We start from the raw sequence: 17,650 nt of genomic DNA, 5'->3' as shown, positions 1-17,650 counted from the left end.
CGAGGCAGCAACAGTGTGTGTCCTGCCAATCTGTCCCTGTGCAATCTGTGCACAGGGGTGAGGAAAGTAGATTCCGGCGAGCATCCAAGAGGTCCTGCAGTCATATTCAGAGGCTTGCCATGTTGATTCAGTAGTTGCAAAGCTCTATTTAAGGGTGCTTCTTTAAAGCATACCATAACTTTTTGAAATGGATTTTGTACCTTCCAGATTGAGTAATGAAAACTATACAGAGACCTGAAGCTTGCCTGCAACTAGGGTTGCAGTGGTATACCAGTTTCACGGTATCCTGTGGTAAGAAAATTGACGGTTATCATATGATGTACATTTGATTATCTACAGTATTAGATACTATTGTATTAATGTTATGAAAACTATATATATTTCAAGTTTATATTAAGTTTCATGTCTGTGCTGGGACTAATAATGCATCACTTTGCTCTTTTTTGAATGCCAAAGTTACATTATTGCTGTGTGATGTTGCCAGCAAGGCCTGTTTTCAAGTTGGCTGCCAAACAGCAACCCTTTTTACTGCAAGAAATGATTTAAGTCCAACAAAATTTCAAAGCATACAAGTTTGCTGATGGTTCATTTCCTGGGCTTGAGTGTTTCACAACACAGCTCAGAAATGTACCGCAATTTAGCAGCAGACTGCCACCAAGTCAAATTTCCAAAATGGTTGCTGCTGAAATGAATGGGAACCAAAGTTATTAAAATAAAAGTATGCTTTGCACATTGATAAGTAATATTTGTGATTTGTCATTAATTAGCTAAAACATGCAATACCGCTAGTGTGGTGCTTTATAGGAACACATCAAAATTTTGGTTTCTTGATGAAAGATCGAAGATCGATACCACTGTTATGTCTGTACGCTATATAAATCTACAGATATGAGAGTGATATCAATCTTCATCTAACGCAAGAAAGCAAATATTTCCCAAAATGCAGAAACATTTCTTTCAGTCTGGATGTAATTGTGCAGGGAATAGGGTTTGTATTGATTTATTATGGCAGAGCATTGTGTATATCTTCTTTCATACAGGTCCCAATATACACATGGGTCAAATCATTTTAGAAAGTTGGGGAATGGAGGAGTGAGAAAGGGAAGTGTGTGTGTGTGATGGGTGCGGACAGCCGCTCACTTAGTTGATCTAATTTTGTTGTCGACATTGTTGACGGAGAGGGTGAACGGTGTAGAGAGACAATTTATTCTTAGTGAATTGAGAGAAAAAAGATAATAAACAATTATTATTACACAAAGACCCCTTAGAACCTTCCTAAGCAGCTCAGACAGGCCCTTCACCACAATCTGGAAATCATTTGTCTAAGGAAGATAAATATAACTGTATATTGTCCTGAAATCCAATTCGGAAAAATGCTTTCAGCTGGGCTTGCCATGACTCAAGTTTAGGATTCACAATGTACGTAACTGAAATTCAAGTTGTGACTAATCATGCTTCTACGCTGCCTGTAAATTAAACGTACAATACAAGAAATAAATTAATTTATTACAAATTAAATCCCCACAGGTATGACAAGGCTACATTGTCCATACAGGACAGGACATGATGTTATTAAATTAGATAATGGCAAGCAGATCATCTCTCTAATAAAGGAAGGAATCTGTGTGTGTGTGTATCTGTCTGTGTGTTTGTATTTCGATTATGTCAGAAACTGTTCATCCAATTGACTTCAAACATGGTGGGTGTGTTGCTGCAGACCCAAGGGAGTGCAGAGAGAGAGACGGAGAGAGAGAGAGATTATCACAGCAGTCCATGTTGGATTTTGTCCCTCTGGACCAAAAGTTGAATGGATTCTCTTACTATCAGCTGAGCCCAATGAAGCGCCCCGACACGGCTGATGCTCACCGTAAAATGTCACCTCTGGCAGATTCTTGATTTATTAATTAGGGACAAGCAGCATTTTTGGACCTGTGTTTGGCTGACTGTCATCTCAGCTACTCATCATTAGTTTTCACGGGGCTATTTGTTCACCTGCGTTTGTGCAAATCAAGGCCCTTATTTTTTTTTTAGCTTTGTGACTACCAAATAAAGGAAGCCCGCCCTTGATTACAAAACTTACATCAAATACTGTAGATATCATGGGAACTCAGCTAAGTTATGGTTAGCTATATATTGCAGTGAGACAATTTCTTACATATAGAACCACATCCATAACACATCAATAACATCCCATTAATCCAGATTTCCCCCCCTACATTAGTAGGTCTTCTAGTGCCATGTCCTATGTGCATACCTGCCAACACTCCTGTTTCTCCTGTATTACAAGGCCATCTCATGGCAACCTCCCGTTTTGTTGTTTCTCACAGGAAACTCCAGTCCAACCAAAATCCCATTTATTAATTTCTTTTTTGAGGAAAAATATGTCGACTTGTTTTTTAATGTTTTGTTTTTCTGATTAATTAAAAGAAAGAAAAAAGATCTTTGGGGAAATACCAGACGTTGTCCTTTTCCTTCTAACTGCTAGCTTACTGGACCCAAGTGACATTTTCAGGTTTACATGCTGTTTAATGTGCTCCAGCTGAGCAGCTATGTTAAGCAGCTAATTAGCAATGTTGCTATGCAGTGCACTTTTCCCCAGCGAATGTTTGTTTGGTCGCTCCAAGCTAAAGTGCAAGACGAGACGTGTCTTCATGTCTGTACCTTAGATAAGAAGGAGACTTAAGCAGCTATTAGCTATTGTGGGTTGTTCTGTGTTGTGTCTGTGACTCTTGTGCTGTGTAGCAGCTCTGCCTACAGTAGAACGCTGATGTCACTGCATTATGCAAGATTTGATTGGCTCTATCTAAATAAGTTCTCCATCTACGTAGACAGACAGCTGACTAGTAGTCTGCAAAATTGTTCCAACACTAGGGGACACCATCATGAAACCAAACAATCTAAAATACACATTTTTCCCTTTGCCTTGCTTTTAGATTTTTTCTCAAGGGAGAACACTGGAAATTGATTCACAAAGCAGATATGTATGTTTTGTTAGACAAAAAAATGCTGTTTAATTTCAGTTGGAATATTTAGACAAAAACCTTTACTAAAAAATCTACCTTTTGAACCCTGCTACCCAAAACAATCTACTCAAATAGATTTGATAAGGGATTTGAATGATTCTGATTCAAAATCTGATCTGATTCTTGATTCAAATTTAATAATGCTACTGATTCCCAGTTTTCAGCTGACAAACAACCAAGCAAAGACCTGAGCATGGTATACTGGTTAAACAAAACTGTAGGAATATGACAACTAAAAACTAGCCCCTTCTTCTATGTCCAGCGATTTGAAACGCCCCCTGTTACAAACAAAAAGTCTGTCAGTGCTGCAGGGAAACTGATGAGGCAGTGCACTCTGACAGAAAGTTGCCAAACACTTTTCTGTTACAATATAGGCTGTCAGACAAGATGGGCTGAGCCTGAAGACGGCTGCAGCAGCAGGAGACAGAGACAGATGTGAGTGCAGCACAGGACGCATGACAGCCTCGGCACTGTGTAGTTGCGTGTGCGGGACAGTGTGTGTGGGTGCTTGTGGAATAGAAAGATAAAGTACATACATTTGTATTTATACAGCATGTACAGTGTGTCAGTTAATGCATGTATCTCCCACCGGACATAAACGCAAGTGTGTGCCCCATGTGTTTAAGACTGCATGTCTGTTATGTTTGCTTAAGCGTGTTTGTGAATTTATGTACCCTTTCATCCCCAGGACTACAGAAATCAAGAATTGAGCTTAAGTGCTGCATTTCAGCACATACTGTCAGCATACTATATGATGCTGCGGCACACACAACATAGTAAACCTCTGGGGAAATAATTAAAATAAAACGGCGAAAGATACAAACTTCTGATGTGACACTAAATACTTCTAATACGCTCACTATTGTGCATACAGTAGCTCACACTGCATCATAATACAAGTGTTACTCTGTCTGCCTTCATTCATGCAACAAGCAGTAGAGCTAGATCCGCATCTGTATTGTGTCAGCGTGTTGCTGGTGGCCCAGCTTTATGTCACACCACAAGCTATTTTTCCATATCTTATTAATCAATTTATCTTGAGTGCTTCATTTATGGTGTACAAAAAGGCAAACGAACACACACCACAAATCACACATTTTTTAATACCACCCCCTCAGCTTACTTTATATAAAGCCTGCAACTGCACAACCTTTAAAGTGACGTAAGTGGCAACATGATATGGTGGATCCATTTCAAAACTTCATCTTCCAACGCATTTTTAAAGACCTTCATTTTATGCTTGTTGTCACAGATCTGAGTTATTTGATGGCCAATTGGACATAAGAAAACTTTGCGCAGTTTTGTCACACTGTCCTCCATACGTCTCATTCTCATGTCTCCACTAACTGTCATTTGTGAGCACTTTGTAAGAGCCACGTCACCCTTGCATTTCTTCATGCTCACCTTTCACTTTGTACTGCAATAACCGGGGAATGGAATGAAAACTATCTTTAAAAAAAACATCTACTCATCACTCATAGTCAGCAGCCGAATGTGATAATGATAAAATTCCGTCAACATTCTCCAGCTCACTCAGTTACATTTTCACTGACGCTACAACAGATAAACACAGGAGAGAAAGTGCATCAGCAGTAAAAGATGAAGAAAGAACACCAGCACAAGTCCCATTAAAAAAGATAGGCATGAAGAAAGTGATATAAAAGTAATCAGGGTGTGATTTGAGATGGATACAGAGGCATGACACTCTTGTTAGCGCAAAACACTGAACATCCTGCCATTTAACCCTTAATTCTGTGAATGATTTTCACCAGTTAGTCATGAAAAAAAAACAGGCAGCATGGTGCATAATCAGTCAGTGCTTCATTTTAGCTGGATAAATGAGAAGGACCATGCTTGGGACAAGACTCTCTGGGTCAGTCTGCAAACCTGAGTCATAGCCTTTGTCGTTTAGTCCACCAAGGCCTCACCCGAGCCAAAAAGAGAAAAAAAAAATCATAGCTGTAATTACATTTTCAAATGAGAAATTTTACAATACTCTATGACAGCCAGCAGACCTGCCCTGGAGCCAGGCGGTAGGTTTTTACATAACACTGTCCCTTTACCATCATTTGCCAAAAGGGAATGACCTTGAGAGGCAGGCAGAGCCCCAGCCAAGAGAGGCAATACCAGATATGAACAATGCGGTTCAAGACTTCGATTCAGACAAATCAGGTAGGTTTCGGTGCAATCCTGCTGCCCCTCTTGTGTAGAAATGTGTGTGTGTGTCTGTGCAGGAGAGGTAGGCTACAATAAGCATAGAGGGGCTGGTGGATGTGGTCATGCCTGCATTGATCTAAAAAAAAAAAGTAGCTTCATGGTGAGGATGATGTGGGTTAAGGAGACACACCACACCCCCACCTTCCTCCTGCACAGGCTCCCGCGCGCGCACACACACACACACACACACACCCTTGCAGCACCAGTGCCAAACTACACCAGGATATGTCACACCACACCATGGAAAGCCTGATATGTGTGTGTGTGTGTGTGTGTGTGTGTGTGTGTGTGTGTGTGTGCATGTGTAGGCAGAATAAATCCAAGCAAGACTAATACTGACAAGTCGCGGATTTGCGTGCAAAACGTAGCTACAATTGGCATCGATAAAACAGCAGTAGAGCCTATACTGATAAATTATAGACTACGTGTGGTTATTGTAATTTTGGCCCCATTAATATGGACCTAATCCGCCAATAAATCCATAAATGGGTCTTGTGAAATCAAAAGGATGACGCACCGGGTCGCATCATGTAGGTCAATGTGCAAAAATCTAATTTTCTCCATGCACAAAACGAATCCTTCAACATATTACACAGAGCAACCATCATACCTTGCGAGAGTCAACGGGAGAAGTCCGGTCTGAGGTCTGGACAAAAAAAAACAACCTGCGAGGACCGAAAAAAGAGCGAGTCAAACGTCTGAAGCTGCTCTTCTGTCGAGCCACAAGTGCCTTTAGATTTCTGCCGAGCGTTTTGTTTTATTCTGTGGTTTTAATAATGTGTTTCGCGGGAGTAAAGTCAGCCTCGATGGAAAGTGAGCGGTGCGGGTCCGTAGGATGCTGAACACACACTGCTGCTGATGTTACTGAGAGGAGGAGACAGATACTGAGAGAGAGAGAGAGAGAGAGAGAGAGAGCTCCCAGTGTGTGGCTGGGTATTATAACAGGCTGCTGCTGCAAAGAATAAAGAAAAATAAAGGCTGCTAGATTAGGTAGCTACATTTGTTAGATGTTAAAGTTATGTTATTTCTCAGCGCCAGAGGCATGACAGACTAATAATCTTTCTAACCTGGCAAAGATGAGATGCAAAATCTGCTGTGAACCAGTAACGTAAAGAAAACCACCTGCTTCGTTCAGCGGCCGCAGCAGCTTCGCGCTGAGCTTTTCGCGCCACATACAGGATGACGACGGTAACATTAGCTAGTAGCCCGGCTAGGTAACTTATGCTAAAATAACTAAATCAGAAGGTGAGTAACTTAACTTGGGAGTAACTAATAATAGCTGGACAGAGAAGAAAAATATATTTATAGATTAAAATTTCAGCAAATGTCAAAGTCAGCTGTGGAAATGAAAATATAACTTAATGGATTTAAAGGGTTTGCTTACTTTTTTCACTAGTAATGTTACAATACAGTTGACTAATGTTAAGCTAGCCAACTTTGCTAACGCTAAGTTACTGTTTGTAATGTTAAGGTTCAACTTCATTATGATACAAAGTCATAAAATTTAACCTAATTTACTGTCAATAGCGAGGTAACGTTAATGTTACTGGTTTGAGTTATGAAAACTGGGTAGTTCAAAACACTAAATTCAAGTGTTTCTGAAAAAGCAGGTAATGTGTGTAGTTAGTTAAGTTAACGTTACTCCTGCTCTAGCCAGCTCACAGGCCTAAGCTACCTGTAATGTCAAGTACCAACAAAGCTATCAGCAGCTAGCTAGCTAACTTTGGAAAATATGTCTTCCTTAGCTGAAGGATGGTCATCTTAGGGTGACCAGACGTCCAAGTTGTCCTGGGATAGTCCCTGGTTTTGGTGGACGTTGCCCTTATGAAAATGTCCACATTTTTAACTGTGTGTTAATCATACACTGTATAAGGTGTTAACAGACTTGAAATCAGATTTTACGTGGCCAGAAAGACTGGACAGCAGAGCATACAGGTGTGCCAAAAAGTGATTGTTCGCCAAAAATTTATTGCCGTCCGTGGGAGCGCATGCAGCATGTTAAAGCTGTATTGCCCAGTATCTTTACGTCTACAGCTGCTGTTATCTGGGTAAAACATAACAAGACACAATGTGCTAATAAACATCACTTTATGTCCGTGGTAACAGCAAAGGTATGTCTTTGTGATATTTAACGTTTCTTTTAACGGAATAATCATAATTGTGGCCAAATAATTGTTTTTTTGCAATTTATAGCATAACCAGGCATGACATTTACGTGATAATAGGCAATAATAGAAGCCTGTTGTTGCCGATGGATTATGTGTTTGGTAGGCCTATGTCTAAAATCCTTGTTTATATTTAGAAATTAAGGAATGTAGCATAATTAAAAGGATTTGCTGCTGAGTTATATATAAAATAAAGACTTTGCAATTATCTTTATGACTCTACATTATTTAACTTGATGTGTACCTACCAATCCAGTCCTTTATACCTGTTAAAATACCTTTAAATGGCCAATACATCCCATAACATGCAGTATTTCACTTGACAGAAAGTGATTACAACAACTGCTTATTGACTGAAAGGTAGATTCTGCCTCAAAATGACTTGATTTCATTCAGAAGTTATATTTGACAGATTATAACTCAACTAGTACCTTTTACCTCTTAAAATACATTTAACTGGCCAAAACAACACATAAAATGCAGTATACTTGCCAGAAAGTGATTGCAGCCTCTACTAACAGGTAGTTTCTGCCTCAAAATGACTTGATTTCATTCAGAAGAATTATATTTGATAGATTATTAAACTGAAATACTCCCCGTTTTTTATATCATATATAATAACATTATATTTTTTGACGACATACTGACCACCATACCAAAAATATCCCAGGTTTTCATTTGAGAAATCTGGTCACCTTAGTCATCATATTAGTACACACAATAAAGTTAGGTGAAACAAATCAGTCCACGCAGCATCGACATTTAAAATAACAAAGGATAACTTGTGTGGTTGTAGAAATATAACTATTTATTTTGGTAATTTAAAGTCTAGTCTGCTACTAAGCATAGATACAGCTGGAACATCTTACTTTTATTCTGTGTATAATTCTTTTATGTTGTACTTTTAAATTTCATACTGTAAATAAAAAATACAATATTTGAAAATTTAAAAACCTGCCAGGTAACAGACACATCACTTGTTTGATGACTAAAATTCTTCCTTTTAACTTTTACTTACTTAGTGTGAGAGGTTGAGACATTTTCACAGAAGATATTGAGACTGTCACAGTAGAAAAAAGAACAGGTGTAATTACAAAATGAATTAATAAGTGATTTCCATTCAGCTGCTTTGGTTTCAGGGATCGTGCATGCTGGCTCACTGTCACACTGTCATGGCTTACTGGGACACTTGAATACATCAGTGACATTGTTAATGTTATTAGTAACACCTGTTCTTCTTCTCTTCTATGCCAGATCAGAATGTCTGCTGTGAAAATGGCCTATTGTATTCATTGTAACAACGCTAGCATTGTCAGAGAGTGATGCACAGCGGTTCCTGATCTGGGTGTTAAAATAGGGAAGCAGCAGAGCAGCGACAGTGTTATAGAGCCATTTCTGTATTCTGTACAATGAATCAGCATCATGCTGTGTAATAATCTGTTCTGCTATAGGAAATTCACTCACTGAATATGATGTTGTTGTCTCCTATATTTTCTTTAAAGGTTTGCTGTGGGATTACTCCCATGTGTTTTGAACTGCAGGTTTGGTATAAGGTGAGGCACTGTAGCTTTTTATACCACAGCACATGGGCTATTACGGTAATAAAGATGGAAATATGGATTATAGTACAGGCTGAGGTTGACTAGAGAAGAGGTTTTCATAGTGGGAGGCACGCTTCCCCAGGGAGCTGCAAACAGTTTCAGAGGAAGAACATTATATTAGTTATTACAATAGTTACCGAAAGGTCATATAGAATAGCCCAAATTTTTTTGAATTGGTCAAAGAAATTGTTCAAAGATACAGTAGTTTTGGGTAGTTTACTGTCTTTCCCACTTGCTCAGAGTCAGAAATAATACATGCCTTGGGACAGATCTTTTTTATGTATTTGGTGTAGTCTAAACTACTTCAAACAGCAATATTAGGCTATCTTGGCTCAATTGTTGAGTGTCTGTGGGACCAAATAATACAATCATGATCCCATAGGTATCTAGGAATTGAGTTTTGACATTTAAGCAAGGGGGCGTTGCCTTTTTCTAAGTTTTGAAAGCTCTGAAAACTGGACTAGACCATCATCTACCAACCTGTTTTGAATCACTAGATTGCGTCTGTATTGCAGTCTGAAAAGTCTTTCTTTAACGTGGAATAGTTTTTGTTTCTAGAATTGTTATCTACCAAAAGTTCTTTCATTCTTGACATGATTGCATTTTTTTGATAAGGTAACACTTATTGATCTGAGCAGTGTGGCTTTCAGATGCAGTTTTCACACTCAAGCTGTTTCTATTTTAGGTTTAGCAGATAGGAGAAAATGGATAAAATCACACTAGAAGATATGAGTGCACAAACTGAGAGGGAGCTAACTTCACCACTCTCCCCCAAACGACCAAGGACAGATTGTAAAGTGACCGACAACAACAGTGGCAAAAGGTTTGACTTTCCAGAGCTTTTGACATTTCGGAAAACCACTGACTCCCTGTCACCAACAAGTATGTTGCAGAAGAATGTGAGCCTGGTATGCATAGCAGAACGTGGGGATACTGAAGATGAAAAACCTCATAAGCAACTGGATGACACTAAATTAATTGTCACCCCTATTACTAATTTGACTACTTTGCACACTCACGATGCACACACAGGATTATCTGAAGTCTGTACTATTGCTGCTCACAGTCAGTTTCTATTTCTGGTGACAGATGAGCATCCTCCAATTACTGAAACTGACAAGCTCAGCTCATACCCAGTAGATGATGCAGGTGGTGCAGAAGACGCCAGCACTGACACGTCCAGTCATCCTGATTGTAAATGGTCGGAAAAATCACTTGAAGACGAGCCCCCCGGTGGTTGCAATAGTCCCGCTGGAAATGACGAAGATGGGAGACAGGTGCAAAATAGTGTCAGTCAAATCCAAGCATTCACCCTTAGTTCAAGTGATGACAAGGTTAGATGTCGGTCTGAAGGCACTTATGAAGATACGCTACATGACACAGGTTTCTGTGACACATGGAGCCAGTCTGCTGAAGTTGAAGAGAGTAATCAGACGAGGCACGAGTATGGATTTAGTGAAAATATCCTTTTTAGCAACAAAAAGGAAGACTGTCCAATATTTTCCAGTGATTATGCAGACTCTAAAACATTCTACTCAAGCCCCAAAGAAGACCCCTCTGGGAACTTGGCAGAAGGTGTGAAAAATGAGGGGGAAATATTAGAATTGCAGATTTTTGAAAATGAAAATGTTGCCGTCTGTGATAGGGAAACAAAAGGCCCAATTAATGAGAATGGCATGAGCAAAAACTCCATCCCTTCTGCTGCTGGATGTGCTGAGGGATCAATTGTTTCTTATGATATGGCATTAGCCAGAAATGTTGAAATTGAGAACATGAGTCTTGAAGCTGAAAACAAGATGATAGCCAATGCTCGGAGTGAAACGGCTGATCACACAACAGAGACTCCACTGCCTGCAAGAATCAGTCAAGAGCCTGCTGAAGGAGATAATGATGCAGGCCCATTCAGTGTAATTGACCCTGCAATCTGGAGTGAAACTGAGAGGGAGGCTGAAGTGAAACGCTGTTACGCAGAGAGCACTGCAGGTGTAGGATTATCTCCATCAGTAAAAGTCTACAAGATGGAAATGCATTTTCCACTCTGTTCTAATGTCAGGCCATCACAGGAGGTTTCAGCTCCCGACCGAACTGGGCAGTTTAATCACCAAAGCAGAACACAGCAGTGCAAGGATGATAAAGAGGACTTACTGGTAGGTCAGCCATACACAGAACCACGGGCCTGTTCCATCACCACCAATGGAACACACAACAAAACTGGCAATGCAAGCAGCTGTCATTGGAAATCCAGTCCCAGCAGCAGTCCATGCAGGGGCGCAGAGCCGCCTCCTGCTGGGGATGGAAGACAAAAAAGCTACGATACTGTGGGACATCAGTTGAATGAGCGTGATCAGCCTGGCTGTTTCCCTGTCAGTCTTGACCACCTGAAGACACAGAAGGTTGAATATTTACAAACCGAAGCTGCCAGACTGGACGAGTCAACTGAGATAAAAGGAAAAGAAATGACAAGTTTTGAAGAAATAAGAACTGAAGAACATGGGAATTCAGAAAACCCAATGAAACAAAATGAAAAACACAAACAAGACAAAACTAAAGTGTCAACTGGTGATTGTATCACTGACTGGACTGATGACAAACTAAGTAAATGTGGCAACGAATCAATACATATTGATGAGGAACTGAGAAATTACCTTGAATGCTTGTCTGATCACCCATACAATGCTGTAATTCTAGCAATTAATGAGACAACAGTTGAAAAGGAAAGAAAAGAAGAGGCAAGTGTTGGAGAGGAAACTGCTGTGCATGAGAACTCCGAGATATTAGTGAAATCAGAGGATGCTCATCAGCAACAAAGTCTACAGGAAGGTGACATGGCTAATGCATCACCCAATGAATGTTCCAGTGAATGGATACAGGGAGACTTGACTAGAAGTGGCAACAAATTAACCCGAGTTAGTCAACATGAACAAAGAAACAAGATTAGTTGTTTTGCTGAGTACCAACACAGAGGTGAGACATTCATGGTTGAAAATAAAGATGACCTTTTGGCTTTCACTTTTCCTCCAACTAGTGATGCAGTTGTGCCAGGTCCATATGAATTCATCCATTCACATAATGCTGACAGCAACCCAACGACGCTTAACTGTAGTGACAGATTTACCTCAGTGCCATTTGCCTTCACTTTCTACGACCGTGTGCCGGGGGCTTTTGACACCTTCGAAAAGATGCAGCTCTCACTAGATAATGAAGATGATGATGATGCAGGCCTGAGCAACAGTCCACCCAGGCAGCTGTTGAAAACTCCCCAGCAACAACTTTACAACTCCCTGCCTGAGGCAGAGAGCAATGAGCACAAGGAGGTACCAGAGGAGGAGGTGGAGGAAGAAGTGGAAAGATCTGAGTGTCACACTGAGAACATGGGAAATGGATTTTTAAGCAGCGATCACAGTTGTAATGAACTCCCAAACTTTATCTCAGCAGCAGACGTTATTGCTCTCGGATGGCCAGAGCAACCTCCTAACTGTGAATCAGCCTGTAATTCTTCCAAGTGCTCCCAGGATGACTTAAACCCACAGTCAATATGCCCAACTGTTTCCCCTATGAGCGACAGTCCAGCCTCTGATGTGAACGACAGCCCTAAGTTTGAAATGAAAAAACATTTTGACATGGTCTTGAAAGAGCTGAAATTGTATTTTGATATCAGCATAAGTGATATTGCAAGCGACAGTAGAGCGTCATCCCCTGAGCAGTGTACAACTGAAGAGCTGGAGAGCGACATTTCAAAATACAAAGAACACATCAGCAGCCCAGATTTAGGACGCCACAGAGACACAGCATCTGGTAACTGCAAACAGCGCCACTCAGTTTTTACTGCACAGTATACAATTAATACATTCAAACACTTGATATTATTGGTAAAAGACTGACATATTATTTTATTGTACACTGCAAAAACCTTTCTGTACATTATGTAGATCATATGAAAGCCATAATACCCATAAGGACATTCTTTTCTTGGTGCTGTACATGTACATTTTCTTGGTGTACTTGTCACTGTGCAACTGGTACAGAAACTGAAAGGTTCTGTGAGCATCCTAAAAAGAATAGTTTGACATTTTGGGAAATACACTTATTTGCTTTCTTGCCAAGAGTCTCTTCTGGTTGCATGGCAACCTCACGATCACAACAAGACTACAGGAAGTGTACTGAACTGTACCTGGCCAAGAATTATTCCAGCAAATAGCTCCCCATGTAACCACAATTATTAGTTTGTACACTTGTTTGAATTAAACAAGATACAATGTGTCCAGTAGTCAGCTTACGAGCTGTTTGTAGGCCGGTAGTTTTCACTTTAAACCAGGGCTGATTGTCAAATCATGTGTGTTTTTGTGCGCGGTGATTGCGAGCTGGGGGGGGTACACATGGTAGCCGCTTTAATCTTGAGAAGCTGCAGAGCTGCAGTCTCTATTCATTCAACTTACACTGTAAATTATGCGAAAGTCCAGCAATGTGCGGACAACTCGGCACAACACCAGTGAAGCTGGGCCTCCACTCATCCCTAAGGCAAATGTTCTTCTTTTGTTACTACACACATACACGCTACGCCTACACTTGCCCACTGACGACCCAGGGTTAGGGTTACAATTTTGGATTTGTTCACGCACTTTAAAAACATTTATTGAAAGTTTTTTTTTTCTTTTTACATTTTTATTTACAGCATTAAACGTTGAAATGTATATTATAATAGGCTATTTATTAACTTATTGGGAGAAAACTGGTAGTTCCATGTAAAATCAGACGTTGAGCACTCTCATATCGCCAAAATGGCATGATCCTTTGTTTTGCTGAAAAAGCTTCGACTGTGAAATTGACAGTCGCATCAGGCTCCGCCCATCGAAGCATCAAATCTTCAACTATTTGGGGTCAGCCCTACATTAAACGAACCCAGACAAACTCATTCCCCCTGCTTCCTGTGTCAATGCTAAAATACGCTAATGTGCTGCTGGCTGTAGCCTCATATTTAGCAAACAGATAGGGGAGTGTTATCGATCATCTTATCTAAACCTCAGCAAGAAAGTGAATATGCGTATTTACCAAAATGCCAAACTATTCTTTTAACCATCTGAGCTATGTAAATGTATCTACACCAGAATCCAGTCAATATATAAAGTGAAAAGTCAAGCGCTCATGTTTAGATTTAATATACAACGCTGTGTAAAAGCATTGATCAGCTAAAGTTAGATAATCGAATCAAGGACAAACACTTGACTTAGCCTTGTATAATATGGAAAATTTCACATAAAAAATGACCATGAAGCTTAACAACTGGCTGTCACTTTTATAATCATCTTTATTGATGCCTTGATTATGTTCAAACAATGATGCCAGAAAAAATAACCGCAGTGTGTTGCATGCCTGTTACTTAGATGATGCTGATGGAGACTGCAGCCCGGATATGTGTGGAGGCGATCCAGTGGTTTCTTGTACATCTGGCCATGGTGACAGCGAGCAGGAGGTGCCCCATGGCAGCCACCTGTGCCATGAAGCATCCATGACCACTGCAGAGAAACACAGAGGTTCATAGTATTCTTTTTAAAACAACAACAAAAAGCTTAATTATATCTTGAGGAACAATAGAAGCAAATACCAAGAAAGTGCCCCACTGATCATGGTTGATAACAAGGGTGAAACTAAATTACAATTAAAATAATGGTTTGCTCAAACGGAAGACTTCTTCAGAAGCAACAATTAAAATGATGAGTCTAAAATAAATGACATGGAAATAGTTTAAACAAAGCTAAATGTTCCTTTAATACCATTGTTTTTAGTGTTGCGTGGTTAACACTGTTTTTCCAGAGTGTTGGGTGATAGACTTTAAAAAGTCAACTAGGTTAATTCAGTGAGGAAATACAATTACTTGTATTGATTTGTCTTTTCAAATTGACAGAGCTCCCTCTCAGGAATGTTCAAATATTCATTCCCCTTTCCCAATAAGCTGCAGCAAAGCGATAACTCCGGCATGAATGCAAAAACATTGTTTAAGGGTAAACAGAGCAACAAATAAGACAGATTTAGCACCCCTGGTTGTCTCTGACTGTTAATATGTTCCTTTCAGAGCCCTGGGAAATGGAGCAGAAAAGGAAAACGTGGTCTCCGTCCTTCATGTGTGGACCTTTCTTGGAACAACTTAGCCAGAGTGAGTGTCATATTGTAATGGCAGATAAAAGACCGAAAAGCCCCTGAGCAATTCAAGATTAAAAAAGAAAGGACAAAATCATTTGAAAGGTTTTTAATGCCTCTACATATTGTCATTACTGGTGCACATTGGTCTAGTAACGTCTAGTAACGTTTTTATGTAGACTAATTGTAAATCATTTTTTACCATCAACTGAAAATGATTTCGAAAAAACAGTACAGAAAAAGACAAACAGTATTAGCATAGACTTACAAGGTATTACAATTAAGTGTGATACCTTGTCCTGCTGCACCCAGTCTCACCCTTTCTTGCCTTCTCCTCATTTTGCTGGTCTCCACTGCATTATGAAGTGTGTCTGCTGGGAAATAAATGGGCTGGCCTCTGACTGTTGAAAAAGAGAGTCAGTCTAACAACCTGACTACCTGGAGATGCAATGTGGTCACCTTGTCAGTTTGAGGTAAACAGTCTAGCATGCTCTCCGCGCATTGACAGAATTATGTTAATCTTTTTGGGGGGTGGCATTTTTGCCTTTATTCGATAGTACCAGCAATGGAGATAGACAGGAAAGGAAGGAGAGGGGATGACATGCAGAAAAGGAATCAAACCTGGGCGCCTGCGGTAAGGACTCAGCCTTAATGATCAGGTGAGCTAGTGGGCGATCTTGTCAGCGTTGGTAACAAAGACTGTATGTCCATTTTTGTGTTCACCGTGGGATCTTTGTAACCATTAACAGAAAACAAAAGCCAGAATGTTCTGTAGCTCTTTGCACTACGTAGACTATGTAGACTTCCGGGCTGCCAGGCATGCAGGGCTGTTGCTTACTGTGTTATATTTTTGGGTTGTTGTGTTTCGGTGTGCAGGACCGCCAGAGCATCCCAGGAGACTAGAGCCTCTGAGAACATGCTCACGGCCACTCCGGGTTGGACTTTCAAAGAGAGCCAAGACCAAACACCTACACCGTCCCCACCCCTACAAATGACCATCGGAAATGCAATCAAGGTGAAGTGCAGGAGTGTTAATCAAGCTCCACCATGTTCAACAACTGAAATGTTATTTTTCTGATTTACAATGGATTGTTCATGGTTTTTTTTAGCTTCTTCCCTTTCTTGGTTTTTGTGAAGGGTTCTGGTTCCTGTACATTTTGACACCCATATATCTAGCGATGGCCGAATCCACAAGATGTCCTGTTACATTTTCACATTTACATGCATCCTCTCACTGGAGGTTCCCATTTAATCCCAGTCTGCAGCTGTTTGCCCACTGAGTGGCTCAGTTGCAGCAGCTGGGGAGTTAGTGACTTGCCTAAGGACACCCTGACAGCATTAGTTGATAAAATAAAACCTGTTTCATGTCCACATTTGCCCTGCTGGAAAAATATTGTGGTTTTAAAAAATGTTTCCCTAATATTTATTTATTTATTTATTCATTTGCTTCTTTACAACAAAATGTATACATTCTCGTTGGTCTTGGTTGGTTTGTTACATATAATTGGTCCTTGTGTTTCACTGTAGGTGTATTGATGCAGTGTGCTGCCCGTTCCTGTTATGTGTGGGCGTATTCAGTCAGGGTAAATGAGCTCAGTATGTTCTGTTTTTACCATTAAATGGCTTCACATGTACTGAATGCAACATATCCTGGAGCAGTTCTGTGGGAGGTTAGCTGGGGTTGAATTTAAAAATGGCCAGTTTTCCAGTGAATTAAATAATATAACTGTATGTAAAATGTGTTTTTCATGTATAAACAATACATGACTCTACCTTTGGATAAAACATAGATCTCATTGTTGGGACAAACAAGAAGAAGCATTTACTCACTTTCCTGATGTTCCATCACTCAAAAAGCAGTGATACTCAACATATGTCTTTGTTTGTCAGCTGTGGGCTGATTTTTCCTCAGCACAAGTATCATTTGTTTTATTAAATATGTACTTTTTAACTCATAATTACATTCGCTCTTTTTTCACCAGCTCGGTCAGCTAAATGTACTCTTTGTTATCATAACAGATGAACAAATTTTTTTTAGTAACACCCTGCCACTACTGGAGCACAGCATAATAAATAATACTGAGGTGATTATAAATATAAATATTTTTAAACTCCCCGATAAGACTGGTGGCTGTATTAGAGTGTTTGCTGAAAAGCTGCTGGTGTCATAGAAATGCAGTTTACCTCATTAAATGCTTAACAGGTTTCCAGATACAACTAGGGAGTCAGATACTGAATTGATTTTAACACAGACTCAGCGCTTGCTGAAGCTCTACTGGCTGTAGGCTGTGGAAGTGACACCTCAGCTCAAGTTATAACGATGGTATCAGGGGGGCTATTTGGGGTTGTTTACCTGCCACCCACAGCTCCCTAAATGTGAAGTGAATAGGTTTGTTTTTAATCATACGTTAGGCTGTTTTTGCTAGAACATGGAGTGCATGTTGGAGACAGATCCAGTGGGTAGAGACAAGGAAAACAATGACAACTTGACTTAACCTGCTTAAACTAA

General features: G+C 40.1%; 2 protein-coding genes across 4 annotated transcripts in view; one reads left to right on the top strand and one right to left on the bottom strand.

Annotated features, from left to right (window-relative positions):
• Window positions 1-6,109, bottom strand: part of vsnl1a (visinin-like 1a) — a 33,075-nt gene extending 26,966 nt beyond the window's left edge. Inside the window, exon 1 of the mRNA XM_038727228.1 lies at window positions 5,851-6,109. The gene's annotated coding sequence lies outside the window, so the exon portion shown is untranslated. The remainder of the gene's footprint in view (window positions 1-5,850) is intronic.
• Window positions 6,110-6,290: 181 nt separating this feature from the next.
• LOC119909148 lies at window positions 6,291-17,099 on the top strand. 3 transcript variants are annotated; one of them, XM_038727227.1, is made up of 7 exons: window positions 6,291-6,485; window positions 8,908-8,958; window positions 9,692-9,829; window positions 10,096-12,801; window positions 14,388-14,537; window positions 15,077-15,157; window positions 16,018-17,099. In XM_038727227.1, exons 4-7 carry the CDS (start codon window positions 10,683-10,685, stop codon window positions 16,134-16,136), a joined length of 2,469 nt encoding a protein of 822 aa, XP_038583155.1. In that variant the 5' UTR covers window positions 6,291-6,485; window positions 8,908-8,958; window positions 9,692-9,829; window positions 10,096-10,682; the 3' UTR covers window positions 16,137-17,099. The 3 variants fall into 3 exon arrangements, 2 of the variants coding, with proteins under 2 accessions (XP_038583155.1, XP_038583154.1); XR_005445384.1 differs by lacking the exon at window positions 10,096-12,801; XM_038727226.1 differs by having other exon boundaries at window positions 9,692-12,801.
• Window positions 17,100-17,650: the final 551 nt, after the last annotated feature.

The sequence above is a fragment of the Micropterus salmoides genome, unplaced genomic scaffold, assembly GCF_014851395.1.
Source record: "Micropterus salmoides isolate LMB-PRFRI ecotype aquatic unplaced genomic scaffold, ASM1485139v1 Ms_hic_scaffold_18, whole genome shotgun sequence".
Lineage (NCBI taxonomy): Eukaryota > Metazoa > Chordata > Actinopteri > Centrarchiformes > Centrarchidae > Micropterus > Micropterus salmoides.
The sequence above is the reverse complement of the archived record's forward strand: the minus strand, read 5'-3'. Positions and strand labels throughout refer to the sequence as shown.

What these genes read in the sequence shown, in the direction of transcription:
- LOC119909148 (XM_038727226.1), top strand. Translation starts at nt 9,711, where the DNA reads ATGGATAAAATCACACTAGAAGATATGAGTGCACAAACTGAGAGGGAG. An exon ending in CACTGCAGAGAAACACAGAG is followed by an intron (nt 14,538 to 15,076) that starts GTTCATAGTATT and finishes TGTTCCTTTCAG; the next exon opens with AGCCCTGGGAAATGGAGCAG. An exon ending in CTTGGAACAACTTAGCCAGA is followed by an intron (nt 15,158 to 16,017) that starts GTGAGTGTCATA and finishes TTCGGTGTGCAG; the next exon opens with GACCGCCAGAGCATCCCAGG.